Source organism: Stegostoma tigrinum, chromosome 5 (assembly GCF_030684315.1).
Source record: "Stegostoma tigrinum isolate sSteTig4 chromosome 5, sSteTig4.hap1, whole genome shotgun sequence".
Lineage (NCBI taxonomy): Eukaryota > Metazoa > Chordata > Chondrichthyes > Orectolobiformes > Stegostomatidae > Stegostoma > Stegostoma tigrinum.
The window spans coordinates 1303310-1321822 of record NC_081358.1 but is presented as its reverse complement, the minus strand read 5'-3'; the positions used below and the strand labels follow the sequence as shown (position 1 = coordinate 1321822).

General features: G+C 41.8%; 1 protein-coding gene across 5 annotated transcripts in view; it reads right to left on the bottom strand.

The window, feature by feature from the left end:
• Positions 1-18513, bottom strand: part of pkhd1l1.1 (PKHD1 like 1, tandem duplicate 1) — a 267609-nt gene that overhangs the window by 191229 nt on the left and 57867 nt on the right. For all 5 annotated transcript variants that reach the window (XM_059645764.1, XM_059645760.1, XM_059645761.1 and 2 more), the window contains exons 15-23: positions 17809-17891; positions 15424-15580; positions 14220-14355; positions 12528-12671; positions 9776-9933; positions 6924-7037; positions 5404-5535; positions 3825-3946; positions 161-324 (exon numbers count right to left, since the gene is read on the bottom strand). In XM_059645764.1, coding sequence (XP_059501747.1) covers positions 161-324; positions 3825-3946; positions 5404-5535; positions 6924-7037; positions 9776-9933; positions 12528-12671; positions 14220-14355; positions 15424-15580; positions 17809-17891 — 1210 coding nt within the window. The remainder of the gene's footprint in view (positions 1-160; positions 325-3824; positions 3947-5403; positions 5536-6923; positions 7038-9775; positions 9934-12527; positions 12672-14219; positions 14356-15423; positions 15581-17808; positions 17892-18513) is intronic.

The following is an 18513-nucleotide window of genomic DNA, read 5'->3' as shown; positions in this document are numbered from 1 at the left end:
CATTATGATTGTTTCTGCTTGTGGCTTAGTGTTGGTTTTGGTACTGCTAAGCTCCACAAGTCTGATTTGAATCTACATGAATTACCATTTTATTACAATGACACTAATAAAATTCTGGTCAGCTTCTCACTCAGTTTGCAATACAAAATAAAAAAATTACCATCTTGTCTCTTCAATGTAGCCTTCTGTCCAATGTACACAGTGTCCACAAAGAAATCCTGGTCTCCTGCTGCCTGTAGATAAATTCCCTTCAATAAAACGTTTCTTCCTCTGGGAAATCTGGTTATAATAAGTTCATACAAATTGATGCAGGTGTAGGTCCATCTGGAATCAAGAGATGCTCAGTTAAGGTTCTGTGTAGCCCAGCACATCAAGCCTTAACAAATATCCTTAATTTAATTGCTAATGAAATTAGAAAGACATAATCATTAAACGTTCTATCAGTTTTATACAAAATGTTTATTTTAGGAGTAAAGTGAGGCCATTCAGCCCTTAAAGCCTGTTCTGTCATTCAATAAGATCACGAGTGATCTGTTTGTTCTGAATTCCATCCATCCTTGATAACTTTTGATTTCCTTCCCTAACAAGAATCTACCCTACTTTGCTCTAAAAATATTCAATGACCCTGCTTCCACTGCTTTCTCAGGCAGGGAGTGCCAAAGTTGCACAACAATCAGAAAAAAAGAAATTGCCCTCATTTCTGTCTACAATTGTGATCCCTAATTCTAAAACAAATTCCCTTGGTTCTGGACTCACCAACAAGAGGAAAAGTTCTTTCCACATATACCTCGTCAAGACCATTTAGGATCTTAAACACTTCAATCAAATGTCCCTTGGTCTTCTGAATGCAGCTGCAAACAAACATAGTCTGTCCAACTTTTCCTCATTAGATAACCTGCTCATTCTGGATATCAATCCAGTCAACTCCACAAAGCTGCCTATCCTTCCTAAAATAAGGACAGAACGACTGCACATGCATTTAAGATGTGGTTTCACGAATGCATTACATAGCTCAACCTTAACCTTCTTATTTTTATTTTCAATTCCTCTCGTAATAAGGAATAAGATCCCATTGGTCCTCCTGATTACTTGCTGGTGAAAAGCTGAAAAGCTATTTTGAAGTGATGTGAAGGAGGATCCTGAAGAAGGAACATGCAAGCTTTCTATCAGCCAGCTGCATTGGATCATGTGGAATGTTGACATGGTGGTATGTTTTATAATTCAGGGATGACATCAGCTTCCACATGTGTAACAGGTTCTACTTCGAATCCTTTATAATGTGTACACAATCCTTCAGCTCCAGCTTCCATCTCTTTTCACAGCTTGGTGTGCTTTACTCTGAGCCCATCTGAACGCTTAAGTAATCAAACACAGTGAATATCAATGGTAAAAAGATTCACATAATCAAACATGGAACAATTGGACATTATAATTGGTGGCTCCACTAATGCCCTTATATCCAGTACTAAAAATCTTGCACTTCTAATTTAAGCCTTATCATTAACAGTATTACATTCATTCCTAAGCTTGCTGACATAGTTTATACAAAGCAAAATAACCGAGTGCGCAAACAGGCATGTTTCATGTGCTTGATATCCCAGATGGCGATAGATTCTTCTTCCACCCTTTCTCCACCCACATCCTAAAAGTAGCGCCCCCATTGATAGCTTAAACAACAAATTTTCTCAGGACAAGCATATGAACATACATGGAATAGTGTAGGTTAGATGGGCTTGAGATCGGTATGACAGGTCGGCACAACATCGAGGGCCGAAGGGCCTGTACTGTGCTGTAATGTTCTATGTTCTATGTCATTAATGGGTAAAATTCTCTCCTTCTTGAGGACTATAGGTTTATTTAGGATCAAGCTTCTCTCATACAAAATTGATCAACAATGTAGTTAATTACATTTTAAGACCTTAAAATGTTTGACAGTACTTACAGATATTGAAGGGTTTTTGTGGGGTGTTAAAATGAAGGAAAAGTAGCAGCAAATTTATGCACAACGAATTCCTCCGAACAGCAAAGAAATAAGTAACCAGATTATCTGGTTTAGTGATTGAGGAATAAGTATTGATCAGGGTACCAGGAGAATTACTTTGATCAGTGTGACGGGAAGTTTTCATGTCCAGCAATGAGAGCAGACCAGGTTCAGTTTCACATCACATTAAGACAACAAATCTGACAGTGCCACACTGCTCCCAGAATTTCACTGTAACTTACAGTCTGGGCTATGAGCTCAAGTCTCTGGTGTGGATCTTAAATTTACAAACAGACGGTTCAGATCTTCTGAAAAGAAGATTGCCATTGCTAAAGTGTAGACCAGAATTGTGCACTGGGCCACGTAGAGGTCGTGATACAACTGATTCCATGTGAGTTGCCTGGAATTGGAAATTTTTGTTGGAAACTGGTGTCTGGAACTCTCAGAATAAGTCCTGAATAGTGTCAAAATAGTTGGAGGATTCTGACCCATTTACCTGAATAATTACCTAAGAAACATAAGAGGAATTAAAATCAGCTCTAACTCCTCAATAACTTGAAAACTAAATGCCCTCAACTCATCATGGAGCTGACCACCTTCGTCCCCACACTTCCACATCCCCCCAAATACTCCCTCACCTCATGCCCTCTCCCAACTTGAAAGACCCCCAGCACTCTCCCAACTCTAAATCCCACAACATTTATGAAATGGGTAAATCTGGTCAGTGAAGAAATATGTGGTCAGAGTATAACATCAGGGTAATTCCAGGGATGCGGAGCTTCAGGTATACGGACAGTTTAGAGGCAGTGGGAATGTTTTGAGAAAAGAGCGCCAGTGGGAGGTTGGCTGACCATAACACCATAAGACCATAAGACATAGGGGTGGAAGTAAAGCCATTCGGCCTATCAAGTCCACTCCACCATTTAAATCATGGCTGATGGGCATTTCAACTCCACTTCCCTGCACTCTCCCCGCAGCCCTTGATTCCTTCTGAAATCAAGAATTTGTCGATCTCTGCCTTGAAGGCATCCAACGTTCCGGTCTCCACTGCACTCCGTGGCAATGAATTCCACAAGCCCACCACTCTCTGGCTGAAGAAATGTTGTCTCATTTCTGTTTTAAATGTACCCCCTCTAATTTTAAGGCTGTGCCCACGGGTCCTAGCCTCCCCACCTCATGGAAATAACTTCCTAGTGTCCACTCCTTCTAAACCATACATTATCTTGTAAGTTTCTATTAGATCTTCCCTCAACCTTCTAAACTCTAATGAGTACAATCCCAGGATCCTTAGCTGTTCATTATACGCTAAACCTACCATTCCAGGGATCATCCATGTGAATCTCTGCTGGACATGCTCCAGGGCTAGTATGTCCTTCCTGAGGTGTGGGGCCCAAAATTGGACACAGTATTCTAAATGGGGCCTAACTAGAGCCTTATAAAGCCTCAGAAACACATCGCTGCTTATCACCAGGAGATTGGACAGACCAGACAGGGAAATAGCTATAGTTAATAGTTGAAGGACAGAGAAATAGAGGGCACAGATTTAAGTTGGTAAGCAAGTGAGGTATCAATGATTTGAAGATAAAGGTATTCACGCATTAAGTGGTTATGGATTGGAATACACTGCCTAGCAATCTGATGGAAATGGATTCACTCATGGCTTTTAAGAGGACTAGTCTGATGAGAAAACATCCGCACAATCATGGGGGCAATATGGTGGAGTGGTATCACATGGTTCTTACTGAGACCCAGCCTACATAAAACAAGTATGGGCTCTTTTAATGCTGTACCCACACAATGACTCTAAATTCAAATGAAATAATATTAAAGCAACAGTGCTTACTGATCATCTTGAGCAAAACTGTATTGGAACCAAATATCCTTTGTATTTGTTTCACCATCAATCTTGTAAGTGAATAACAGGCGAAGATTATTTCTCAAATGGCCTTTATATGCAAAACAAAGCTGAACACATGGTTAAAGTGGTATTAGTATACTTTGTTTATTATTCGTATATCAAATCCAAGAGTAACAAATGACGACAACTACAAGCAATAACTACTAGCAAGCTATGATTGTACATATTCTGTAACATTGGCCCGCACATTGGGTAGAATAAATAAACAATAATTCATCACAAGAATATACTTCAATCAAGACTCATGTTAACTATAATTAAAATCCTGCAAAGGAAATTAAATGTGCCATCACCTAACTACAGTTAACATTTCGTCCTGAGGTTCAATCTGAACTTAAAATATGAAAGCACTGTTAAAGTTGCATTGACATGTTACTTTTTCCAATGTGAAGTTATGTCAAAGTAATCTCTCAACGTTGTTTGAATACACACAACTTTAAAATGGCTGTAAGTTAGTGTAAACAATCAAGGCCAAGGAAAGTGCCCTGGCTACACATGATTTTTAGGAGTAAAAACCAATGTGCTAGTTCACTCAATAATCGGGTTTGCAAGTGATAAATTTCTATCCGTGCCACTTCACACTTTTCTCCCACCCTGACTGAAGCTCACAAAAGTCACCCTTTCTTACTTCATTTCCTTTCAATACATGAAAGCAGAGAGTAAATATTTGCAAGATGCTGGTCCAGTGGAACACCAAAGATGAGTCTTGTCCTAGTAGCAATCATTGGATAATGTGCCACTGAGAAGATTCCTAAGCCTGTATGGCTCACTGCCAACGCCTGGTACTTCCTACCATTACTAAACTAACAAGGGAACTGTATATTTATAGATTCCTTGTTAGTTCAGTTATATGCAACATGAAACTACATTCTTCGGCATTTTTAGAGAGTTGACCTTATTGCAATAAATAATTCTTGGAGGGCTAGCCTGAGATGGTGCTGAGAGACTGCCTTCCTCTGGGTGGGTGTCCAGAACATGAGGTTTTCATCTCATCAGATTAGGTAATTTAGGACTGAAATAAAGTATCTTCAGTCAGAGGGTTTCAGAATCCCTGTAATTCTATGCCTCAGATGTGGATGTTCGGCAATTGTGCATATGCAACGCTGAGTCTAGTAGATTTTTGCGACTTTGAGGAATGAAGAGAAATGGTGATTGCTTGGAAAATAGAGTTAAATTAGAAATTCAGCCACAATCACATTGAGTAGTGGAGCAGCCTTGAGGGTGGAATTCCCTCTTCCTTCTGGTTATTATGTTTTTATCCAGAGGCCCGTCATGACCCTTTAAAGTAGAAGTGCCATTGGGTACCCATTAACAAAATACACAGACATGGACAGAACAACAAAAAAACAACAGAATGGTAACAGAAGTAAACACAAATTATAAAACCTTCCATTCTCTCTCTTCAGGGTAAGAGTATAATGAAACCATTTTAACTACATCTAGTATCAGGTTACAGCTCACTTCAATAACAAATTGTTACATCTCCAAGGAACTTCAAACTCACCTCTTTGTATATGCGTAATGAAAATGGTTGATGATAATTTGCAAAGCCAAACAAGGATATGGGATTTTTTACACAATAACGTCCACAGAAAGCATTAGTTTTCCTTGTCACCTGGCCACTTTGGAACGTATTCTACAAGGTTAAAGGCAAAACAAGAAAATACATTCTACTGCTGGACTCTGCACTAACAATCCTAAAATCATGAGCTCTAATCCCAATGAGGACATTTTGTATATGTTTTCCAGATTGCTAATAGTTTTTTTTATTTTGGGAATGTAAAACCCCAAGTCCAAACAATAACTTCCCATTTTCTGGATTTAAGGTGATTAACCAGTGAGTATTCGAATAGTGGTAATGTCCCCTCTGATACTGCAGCATTCCCTCAGTACTGACCCTTTAATGATGAGGACTGCTTCAGTATGATCCCTCTAACAATGCAACACTCCATCACTCCAAATGCAACAATGCAGCATTCCCTCAGTTAAAGGTAAAGTTGCCATAGTCCCACTGGACCATTGAGCTGCTATCCCATTAGAGGGTGAGAGGGGTGGTGGTTTAATGTGAGGGTGACCACATCTCAGGGGAGGGGTTGAAAAGGAGAATCCTTCATGGTGGGATAATAAGGACTGTCGATGCTGGGTCAGAGATATCACAGTGTGGAGCTGGAGGAACACAGCAGGTCAGGCAGCATCCCTGCTCCTCCAGCTCCACACTGTATTATCCTTCATGGTAACCTCAGCCAGTGAAGGAACTGATCCCATGTTGTTGGTATTAATCTGCGCTGCAACCAGCTGTCCAACCAACTGACTTAACCAACCCCATGTATTGTAATCGCTCAGTACTGACCCTCTGACAGTGCCCGTGCTGGATTGAGGGACTAACATATTATTGAAATGTCAGTCCTGAGATCACACTGCATCATCAGTGGGTCTGTTCTTTCAATACTAACCCTCCAAAAATGCTATGCCTCAGCACTGACCCTCTGATAGTGCACTGTACTTCGGGATTGAGCCTTTGAAGGTACAGCATTCCCACAGTACAGATTGTACAGTAATGTAGCAGTGCCTCAATGCTGATTCTCCGACAATGCAGTACCTCCTTCATACTGATCTTCTAACAATGTAGCACTCCCTTAATACTCACACTACAATAGTGCAGTACTCTCTCAGTACCGATCCTTCAACAGGGCAATGTTCAGTACAGAACTTATGCTTCAATGGTGCAGCAATCCTTCAATACTGGCTGTCTGATAGTATGGTACTTCCTTCATGCTGACCCACTGACGATGCAGTGCCATGGCACAACTGCCATTTCAACAATGCATTAGTCCCTCAGTATGGCACTGGCAGGCAGAGTGACCGATTGAATATTTGATCAGGTCTCTGTCATACAGTTTTAAACCTAAGACCTTTGGACTAATAGCTAAGTGGCGAACACCAACCCCTATGGGCACTTTTAAAATCACTTGTTTTCTGAGACACATAATAAATTAATCATTCAATTTTCTCTGATTCACATACCTGGGATAAGTCATCCTCAAAATTGTTGAAATAATAGACTTTAAACCCTTTCCTGTAGTTAACTACGTGGTCTGGACATTTTACATCCAACATTCCTTCTAAAGCAGCTTTGACCTGTGATGAAAGATTTTTATTAGCAGATAAGATCCTCAGTTACCCTGAATTATTGGTGCTTTTCAAAGTAGCTACGCTTCTATCTGTCCTTTATTGCTTTCCCTATCAGTGGTTCATCTAAATTTTTTTATTCAGCAATGTCACATGATATTACACATGCCTGATGCAATAGATGGGATTGGGAACTTTTTCTCGCCATTATTCATTCATGAGATGTGGGTGTCACTAAAGGCCAGCATTGGTTGACCCCCATTCCTAATTAAAACTGAATGGATTGCTAGGTTATTTCAGAAGCCAGTTCTGAGTCAACCACATTGTTATGTGGTTGATTCTCATGTAGGCCATACCAGATAAAGATGGTAAGATCTTCTCCTTGAGGACATTAGTGAACGAGGTTGGTTTTTACAACAGGTGATGTTAGCAGTCATGGTTGATATTACTGAGATTATAGCTTATATTTCATAATTATTTACTCAGTTAACTGCTGCTGAATTTAAATATATATACCCAGAACATGAGTATACCAGTGACACTAACATTAAACCACTATGGGGGAGACGGTGGCAATTTTACCGGAAAATAATGAAAAGGCCTGGATTAGTGATCCAGAAGTACAACAAATTCAAATTCCACCATGGCAACTTGAATTGATGGAATAAATTCAAAAGAAAGAGTTGGCATACATTATGATGGCCATGAAATACTAGATTGTAGTCAACAAACAGTTCTGAGGGAGGGTCACTGGACACGAAACATTCACTCTGTTTTCTCCTCCACAGATGCTGCCAGACCTGCTGAGCTTTTCCAGCAACTTTGTTTTTGTTATAGTCGACAAATGTCCTTTCGATGAAGGAATCTGCTGTCCTTACTCATCCTGGTCTACATGTGACTCCAGGTCCACAGCAATGTGGTTGCCCCTAGTTACCTTCAAGAAGGTGACTCACCAAAACCTTCTCATGAAGAAGTGGAGATGAGAAATCTGCTGGACTTACTATGAATGAATGAAACTGTTGTTCATCAGTTAAGTATAGTGAATTAGGAGCTCGTTGTGAAAGAGTCAAAATGAAAAAAACACTTCGGGGACTGAAACGCTTTTTTTTCTAAATATTCCTGCCTGAAAGCAAGCATAAAAAAGGCACTAAGTGGGAATTGTATGTAACTACAACAACAAAGTCCCAAGGCACTTCTGATGAGAATTATAAAACAAGACAATGACAAAATGTTGTAAGGTGATAAATACAGCAAGTGACCAAAAGCCTGGTCAAAGGGTTAGATTTTACCGAATTTGTTAATGGACGGAAGTGAGATGGAACATAGAACATAGAACAGTACAGTACAGGCCCTCCGGCCCACCAAGTTGTGCCGGCATATAATCCTATTCTAAGGTCAAACTACCTTGCATAACTACATTTTACTATCATAGACAGTAAAAGTTAGAGCAGGGAAGAGGTTTAAGCAGAGAACTCCAGAGTCTGGGATGAAGGAAGCTAACAGCACTGCCAACAGGGTGGTACGCTTATAATCAGGAATGTACAAGAAGCCAGAAATGGAGGAATACCGAGATCTCACAAGGTGATGGAATTGGGAGGAAATTACAGAAGTGTGGGGATAGAGTTATTTGAAAGCAGGGAATAAGAGTTTCCAAATGCAGGCGTGTCAGACCATGAGCCCCACGTAGCTCAGTGAGCACAGGGATAAACAGGATTTGTCGCAAGTTAAGGAATGGGATGCAGAGTCTTGGATGTTCTGAGGTTTACAAAGGCAGGAGTTGGGAAATCAACCAGGAGTGCATTGAAATAATTGAGTGTCACGATAATGAAAGCATAGATGAGGGTTTCGACAACAGTTGGGCTGAGACAGAGGCAAAGTCAGGCAGTGTTGCAAAAGAGGAAATCAACTGCCTTAATGATGGCATCTCTCTGAGGTCAGAAGTCATCCTAAAATCAAATGTGACACCAAGGTTGCAAAGAGACAGTTTTGATCTCAGAGATAGTGGGAACTCAGACTATTGCCAGCGAGAGACATAGAGTCAGCAATTTTGGAGTGGCAACTGAAAGCAACAGCTTCTCAATATTTAACAGAAGGACAAAATTTCTATCAATCCAGTTCTAGGTGTGGGTTAAGCAGTCTGAGAATGTATCAACAGTGGAGGGGCAGAAGGAGGTGCTGGTGAGGTAGAGCTTGGGGTTGTCAGCGTACATGTGAAATCCAACGCTGCCTTAGGACAGTGTCACCTGAAAATGAGGAGTAGCAGTACAGTCAGGCATTTCCAAAATACAATGATTAATTTCCTCGCAAATGGAACAACTAGGCCACATTTTGTTGCAAAGATCAGTAGATTAATACCATTCACTATCATTGATGTTTGCATTGTCCAGTGGCACGTGACAGGGAAGATACAAAATAAAATTGCAAATTTCCTCAAGTTACTGGCCAAGTTGTGCCTGTCTGCTGTCAGTCTCGTGGAAATGACAGTTCATCTTCAAGGTCCTCACAGTTCTTAAAGAAATTGCAGAATTGCATAACAATCACTCATTAATCTCACTGTAGAAAGTTAAAGCATCCAATTAACCAGAGTATCAGCTTTCATTACCCCACCGAGCAAAGTATTCCAAGTCATCATACTGTTGAAGTTAATCAGATTTTGCAACCACTAACTGTGGCGAGTATTATGTAGTCGTGGTCTCAGTTACTGGCCAAGTTTAGAAAACAGGTGCATGTACCATGGTGGGACTGACCTCAGTAACACTTGCTGTATGTGAAATGGGTCTAGAGTTGATTCCACCCAGCATCAGTGTAAATGTATCCATTCTGGGCTTCCCTTTAGTTCTTTCCACCACTTTGATGGTGACATTATTTCCACTCAGGATCTCATATTGAAGTAAATCAAAATCTCCTGTGGAGAAACCAATTTAAATAAATGTTAAAAATGTAACAAAGAGATATCTTTCAAATTCCAATTGATTTTTCTTCTGAGTTTATCATGGATCCTCCACAATTGTCTGTTCCCCAACATACTCTATTGATTCGCACTTGCTCAGAACATACATCTGGTGGGTTGGAAGTGCATGCTCCAGAGCATTTAAGATAATAAAATGTGAGGCTGGATGAACACAGCAGGCCCAGCAGCATCTCAGGAGCACAAAAGCTGACGTTTCGGGCCTAGACCCTTCATCAGAGAGGGGGATGGGGTGAGGGTTCTGGAATAAATAGGGAGAGAAGGGAAGGCGGACCGAAGATGGAGAGAAAAGAAGATAGGTGGAGAGGAGAGTATAGGTGGGGAGGTAGGGACGGGATAGGTCAGTCCAGGGAAGACGGACAGGTCAAGGAGGTGGGATGAGGTTAGTAGGTAGGAGATGGAGGTGCGGCTTGAGGTGGGAGGAAGGGATGGGTGAGAGGAAGAACAGGTTAGGGAGGCAGAGGCAGGTTGGACTGGTTTTGGGATGCAGTGGGTGGAGGGGAAGAGCTGGGCTGGTTGTGTGGTGCAGTAGGGGGAGGGGCCAAACTGGGCTGGTTTTGGGATGTTGTGGGGGAAGGGGAGATTTTGAAGCTGGTGAAGTCCACATTGATACCATTGGGCTGCAGGGTTCCCAAGTGGAATATGAGTTGCTGTTCCTGCAACCTTCGGGTGGCATCATTGTGGCACTGCAGGAGGCAGTGTCATGTCATGATGGACATGTCATCTAAAGAATGGGAGGGGGAGTGGAAATGGTTTGCGACTGGGAGGTGCAGTTGTTTATTGCGAACCGAGCGGAGGTGTTCTGCAAAGCAGTCCCCAAGCCTCCACTTGGTTTCCCCAATGTAGAGGAAGCTACACCGGGTACAGTGGATGCAGTATACCACATTGGCAGATGTGCAGGTGAACCTCTGCTTAATGTGGAATGTCATCTTGGGGCCTGGGACAGGGGTGAGGGAGGAGGTGTGGGGGCAAGTGTAGCATTTCCTGCGGGTTGCAGGGGAAGGTGCCGGGTGTGGTGGGGTTGGAGGGCAGTGTGGAGCGAACAAGGGAGTCACGGAGAGAGTGGTCTCTCCGGAAAGCAGACAGGGGTGGGGATGGAAAAATCTCTTGGGTGGTGGGGTCAGATTGTAGATGGCAGAAGTGTCGGAGGATGATGCGTTGTATCCGGAGGTTGGTGGGGTGGTGTGTGAGAACGAGGGGGATCCTCTTTGGGCGGTTGTGGCGGGGGCGGGGTGTGAGGGATGTGTTGCGGGAAATGCGGGAGACGCGGTCAAGGGCGTTCTCGACCACTGTGTGGGGAAAGTTGCGGTCCTTGAAGAACTTGGACATCTGGGATGTGCGGGAGTGGAATGCCTCATCGTGGGAGCAGATGCGGCGGAGGCGGAGGAATTGGGAATAGGGGATGGAATTTTTGCAGGAGGGTGGGTGGGAGGAGGTGTATTCTAGGTAGCTGTGGGAGTCGGTGGGCTTGAAATGGACATCAGTTACAAGCTGGTTGCCTGAGATGGAGACTGAGAGATCCAGGAAGGTGAGGGATGTGCTGGAGATGGCCCAGGTGAACTGAAGGTTGGGGTGGAAGGTGTTGGTGAAGTGGATGAACTGTTCGAGCTCCTCTGGGGAGCAAGAGGCAGCGCCGATACAGTCATCAATGTAACAGAGGAAGAGGTAGGGTTTGGGGCCTGTGTAGGTGCGGAAGACGGACTGTTCCACGTAACCTACAAAGAGGCAGGCATAGCTGGGGTCCATGCGGGTGCCTATGGCCACCCCCTTAGTCTGCAGGAAGCGGGATGAGTCGAAAGAGAATTTGTTGAGGGTGAGGATGAGTTCGGCTAGGCGGATGAGGGTGTCGGTGGAAGGGGACTGGTCGGGCCTGCGGGACAGGAAGAAGCGGAGGGCCTTGAGGCCATCTGCATGCGGAATGCAGGTCTATAGGGACTGGACGTCCATGGTGAAAATGAGGTGTTGGGGGCCAGGGAATTGTAAGTCCTGGAGGAGGTGGAGGGCGTGGGTGGTGTCACGGACGTAGGTAGGGAGTTCCTGGACCAAAGGGGAGAAAATGGAGTCCAGATAGGTGGAGATGAGTTCGGTGGGGCAGGAACAGGCTGAGACAATGGGTCCAGAGCATTTGTTTGCCATATCACCTCCAGTGTTTCACTTCTTTCAAGAGATTTCATGGATATTGAGTGGGAGAGTGCAAATGTTTAGGGAAGAAAGGTAAAGTCATGTCATACCATCCATCATGATGCATGAGGTAGACTGGGATGAGCCAGTTGGTCTGAATGTACCTGCCTGTTTTACCTGCTGGTGGGGTGAATGGTTACTCATGTGAAGAATGCAGCACCCATACAGAGAGCAGTAAGAATGAACAGCCTTGGAAGGCAGGGGAAAGATGAGGTGGGAGAAAGAATTCAAAAGCGTAATAGCACAGGCTAACAGCCATGACTAGTCTTTGAAGAGCGAAACCAAGCTAAGTTCAAACATACACTTTATCACACTGGTGAAGAAGCAATCTGGGATCAGGTGCACTTTACCTCTTGTGGATGTGAAGGTCACTTTATAAATACAGCCATTGATGGTTGACTTGCTTGACACATGAACTTTATCCGGTTTAATAGTCCACAGATCATTTAAAGCTTGTTGAATCTTTGCAGCTGTAGCGCCCATAGGAATAAGGACTAAGACAAACAGAAAGAACAGGGTACAGAATTAGTACCACTAAAAACCCTGAGACAAAATCCTGTTGTCCTCACCATCACCCATTCCAACGGTCTCAAAATCCCCTAACACAGTAGCCTCACTGAATTAAATCCAGGGCAGCCTTCATTCAGTCATACAGCATGCAAACAGGGCCTTTGTCCATGCAAATCAGGTTTCTTAAACTGAAGTAGTCACATTTGCCGGTGTTTGGGCCATGTTCCTCTAAATTTTTCCTACCCATGTACCTGTCGAAAGGTCTTTAAATGTCGTATTTGATTAATTCTGGCACTTCCTCTGGCAGCTTATTCCATATATGCACCACCCTCTGTGAAAAAGTTGCCACTAAGATCCCTTTTCAAAATGTCACAACTAAATACCAGCTTCATGGTCCATACGCAGGCTGACAGTACACTCATGATAATCAGATTTAATTCCAAGGCCCCTATACAAGCACTTCAAGTCTTTCCTGGACTGTTTAGCTCAAGTTATACCATTCAGTCATTTCACTTACCAAGGTTTCTTCGACAGGCCTCAACAAAATGCATTTCTAAAACACAATTTAATGTAATGGTACGTCACAAGGTGATTCACAGTATTGACTGTCCATCAAAATTTGCCAAAATTTGAAAGCGAAGTACTGAAATCTGAAGTAAAGACAGAAAATGCTGGAGAAATTCAGCAAGGCTGACAGCATCTGTGGAGAGTTAAAGTTTCATGTGATACCCAAAGACTCAAAGGTCAGCTCTGAAGAAGAGCCTTTCCACTCAAAGCATTAACTCTGTTTTTCTCTCCACAAATGCTGCCAGATCTGTTGAGCTTCTCCCACACTTCCTGTTTTTATTAAAATTTAATATCAAGCCACGTAAGATGATATTGGAGTGATGAAAAAAATACTGGCCAGAAAGTAGATTCGAAGGAATGTCTTAGAGAATGGAATGAGACAATAACTTAGTAGTGGAACTCCAAAGCTGAGGAGTTTTGAGGCAATGGCCTAGTGGTATTATTGCCAGAGCATTAGTCCAAAGGCCCAGGTAATGTTCTGGGGACCTGGGTTCAAATCCTGCCATAGCAGATGATGGTATTTGAATTCTATAAATATCTGCAACTAAAAGTCTAATGATGACAATGAATCCATTGCTGATTATCAGAAAAACTCATCTGGTTCACTAATGTCCTTTAGGGAGCAAAACTGCCATCTTTATCTGGTCTGGTCTACATGTGACTCCAGACCCACAGCAATGTGGTTGACTCTTAACTGCCCTCTGGGCAATTAGGGATGGGGCAATAAATGCTGCCTAGCCAGCAATGTCCTCATCCCCTGAATGAATTTTAAAGATCCAAGCACCTGAAGACACAATCACCAATGTTAGAGCAATGGTAATCAGGGATGTTCAAGATATCAGGACTTGAGGACTGCTGTGACTGTGAAGGGTTTTGAGGTGAGGGGAGGTGAGAAAGGCAAACAGAAGAAGATTAACTGCCTTATGTCACTAATTATGTATCTGCTGGATTCATCATTACCGTACCTGTGCGTTCTTGATTATACATGAGCCTGTACCAAATGTATGAACAGGTACCAATCTTTTTACAAGAGCTGCTGATGATGATTTCCTGAATCTCATTGACTGCATTTCCCATATTCCAGTTCTCCAGAGTCAACATCTAAAATTGCAAAATCAAAAACTGGTTGAAGTCACCATCAAATGTCAGGCAAAGGAGATGAAATATTTTTTAATGCAATTAAAATAAGAAAAAAAAAATCCTCATTATGGCAAGAGGCACCATATGATATGGGAATTAAAGTGTTACATTCTGAGACCATAGACGAGGTGTTGATTCCCTGTATTGAATGTGAATCTCGTTGATGTCTGGGAATGATGGTATTATGCTGGAAAAATATATCGCACGCCTCAGGTGAAAATTTTCGGATGGGTGAACAAGAAACAGCAAGGAATTATAAAAAAAATTATTATTTTACAATTTTATAAATCTTGCAATCCTCACTGTAATAGAATTACATTGTAATAATACGTTAGTTCATATTTTACTTTTGAACAATGAAAAAATGCACAAAAAACACGCTAAATTTACGTTATATGGAGTTATATTGGAATTATATGTTTTGGTAAACGCATTAAATTTTCAGAGAGAGACTCCTGCCTGAGTATTGATGTGGAAAGGGTTCAAGTCCCACTCTGTGCATTCCCAGTGAGCAAAGTCTGCAACATCATTTGAATACTGTATTCATTTCAAATGGACCACTTGGGTCTTGGAGGGTTCACATGATAAAGGCCACGTTATAAAGCAATGGTGGGGTGAGATCTACAGGCCAGCTGGGGGAAGATCACCTGTAAATCAAGACCATGAAAAAGGTGTTTGTGAGTCTGGAGTTAGGATCTGCCCCTAGCTATAATACAATGGGCGGCTGGATAGTCCAGTTTATCCACCCTCATAGGCTTGGAGGCTCAGGCTTCATCATACACTACCACTACCCCTCACACTGCCACTCTGATAATCATCACACCATTCTCCCCAAACCCCAACCCCAGCAGCTAATCTCATAACCTGCCAAGAGAGAAAGAAAACAGCAAAGTTTCAGCAGCAGGAAAGCTATATGATTGGTGCCATGTGGATCACCTTCACCTAACGTTGCACTCAGTGGGTTTTCAGTCCCATCTAGTCCCCATTATATCCCGGTGTCCAAACAGAAACTGAACATTCAGCATTGACCTGTTTCTCATGGAGAGTTTCCGAGCGTGATTTGATGAGCTGGGCTTCTCTGACAGAGTCTGCTGTCTGTTGTTTTGTGTAGGAGATGCTCTCCCTGTACATACAAATACTAAAGGAGGACCTGGTGGTGTCCTGCAGCACCAATTCGATGTAATATCTGTGGAGTGCAAGGAGATATGCAGTTTGTAGCATTTAATCAGTACACACCGAGGTCATTCTGCAAAAGCTTAGATTTGCACTACATTTCAGAACATCCTATTGAGTCATATGAAAGCATTTCAAACTGTAGCAAACATACCAATCATCTTACAAATAGGAAGATCCACCTAGTAGCAATAAGATGGACGGCCAACTTTTAGTGATGCTGATACAGAAGGAATCATTAAGTGGGATGTCACAGAGAACGAACCTGTGCTTCGGTGAAATACTATTGTGGGATCTTTAAAACCCACCTTAAGTAAATGCCATATATCAAAGATGGTATGTGGGAAGGCAACTTTTGTTTCCCCTTTTGATCCTGATTTAGATTCCTGTCTCCGGTCTCCCTCTAGGATTGCGTTCTTGAAATTCATCACCACAGTTTCATCTCCATTAAGCTGAACAATAGATGTCATGGGATATGCTTTGCTGGAACCATACAGGGGACAATGGTCTGTGCACTGAAACGGCATATGTGGCTGATAATCTAAACTAACGTTCTGGTGCATTAGTGAAGGAGTATTGCACTGCTCCTTTCTGGTTTATACACTAAATGAAGGTTGTGTAGCTAATGTGTGGATATATTTTAAACAGGCACTATTTGGAGTATTGAGATCCTAAGTATCTTGGTCAATGCTCAAAGTAACCCACAGCACAGTAAGAAGCCACTTGGTTTGTTGTGTCTATATGTATCCTGTTACTAGAAAAATGTCTAGGTCACCCACTATGCTCATTTGTATCTTATACTTCAAATATTTATCTAATTTTCTCAATTTATCAAGTTTTGCCAATTTTTCAGTTTCTGTCTTAATCAATGACAAAGCAATCCATAATCTAAAATCCCTGTATGAAAATATATTTCTCTTAATCCAGATCAAAGGATACTAAACTAACAGAGTAGCAGTAGGCCATTCAGTGCCACAAGCCTGCGTCACCATTCAATATGATCCAGGCTGATGCTCAATTGCAATCCACTTTTCGCTCCTTTCTTTTTCACAAGTCTTGGTTCTATGAAACGTCAAAACCATATCTCCATAGAATATGCTCATGGCTGAGCATCCACAGCCCTCTGGTTTAGAGAATTCCACAAATTCAGAACCTCAGTGAAAAAATGTTCTCTCCTCATCTCAGCCCTAAATGATCACACCCTCATTCCAAGACTGCAGCCCTATGTTCTAAATTCCTCAGTCTTGGCTCAGAATCTACCATGCAGTACAAGAGTCTCCAATAGCAAGGCATTCTTAGGTGTCTCCAGATCCAGAAAAATGTGCAGAATGGCTGATTTATTTCCCTAAAAGGCATTAGAAAAGGTGTTGATTTTTTTACAGCAGCCCAGTAGTTTAATGGTGATTATCATTGACAATTTAATTTTCACTTACAGATGTGGAGCAATTAATCAAATTTAAATTCCCCAGTTGCTTTAATGGGATTTGAACGCATGGATTGCTAGTTTAATAATACAACCCCAATATTACTGCACCTGAATGGGAGGTGATGCTTTAAAATTGTCTTTGGCATCGTAACCACACTCATGCTGTTTTCTTATTAATTCATGAGCAAGACCTTACTAATAGCCACATGTTCACGGTTTCCTATTGAACAGTGTCAACTTCAACATCGATGGGCAACATTTGAAGTAGCTATTAAGAAAATGTTGAACATTCACACTATCAAAAGTACATACATTTGGTGAGAGTTTTCTGCAGCTGTTACATTTTGTTTAGAGACAGAGCTGCATTGGGCATACATGGACCAAATTTGTAACATGCTGATATTGCTCATCAAATACATTTTGTTGATCCAATTCATTTTGTTGTCCGTCAATGCTATAATTTGATTTTTCATCCAGTCAAGCATTAATCTCTTAGTGCCTTCAATAGAATTTGAGGGTCACAGTTTGCAAATGAGTTTCAACTACTTGCTTCTCTCAAATAATTCCAAAGTAAATGCAAAGTTAAAACATAAATTTTCAATTCCGTTTCAGTGGCATGCACAGAATGTGCTGGTAAATCTAAATATGTAATAAACTACAAGACTGTTCAATTATCTATGTAAAATAAGATGTAAATTTCCATTTAAACACATAAATCATCATATGATTGCATATGTAAATTTGATAAGTATGTTTTCAATCAAAAATATAAAGTATAAAAATCTTTAATGTTTGTTCAGGTGGATGACACTTACTCTTTCCCTTTCTGAAGTGGCATAGTGTTAAATTCTTGGTTACCAGCTCTCCGGAGATTCTGAGACTGATAAGCAATGTTCACCTAGGAAATGGTACAAAGACAGAATATGAGAAATTATCAGCTGATCTGCCTGAATGTCTTCTTTATCCCAAATTACTCCTAGTTCCTGAATCCATTATTAAAATAAATTAAGTGCATGATCTGTTGTGCTCCATTTCCTATTTTCAGAAATTTTAATAGATCAAACTTAAATTCCCTCTTCTCCAAAACACTTGATACCAGTCTTATTTATCTCAGCTTGCTGCTAAATCCTGGATCCTTAAGTTTTTCGGGGACAACAAGGTGTGGAGCTGGATGAACACAGCAGGCCAAGCAGCATCAGAGGAGCAGGAAAGCTGACGTTTCGGGCCTAGTTCTGAAGAAGGGTCTAGGCCCGAAACATCAGCTTTCCCGCTCCTCTGATGCTGCTTGGCCTGCTGTGTTCATCCAACTCTACACTCTGTTATCTCAGATTCTCCAGCATCTGCAGTTCCTACTATATCCTTAAGTTTTTCCATCTGTTAGCACATCTCCCACTTGCTATCAAGGGCCTTGTGTCCCCATACCTCTCAGAATCATTCAACAGAGCATCTCTTTTTCCTGGTAATGGCATTGAAAACCTAACAGTGGCTAAAGGCCAATACTCTGTTTGGTATGAAAGGAT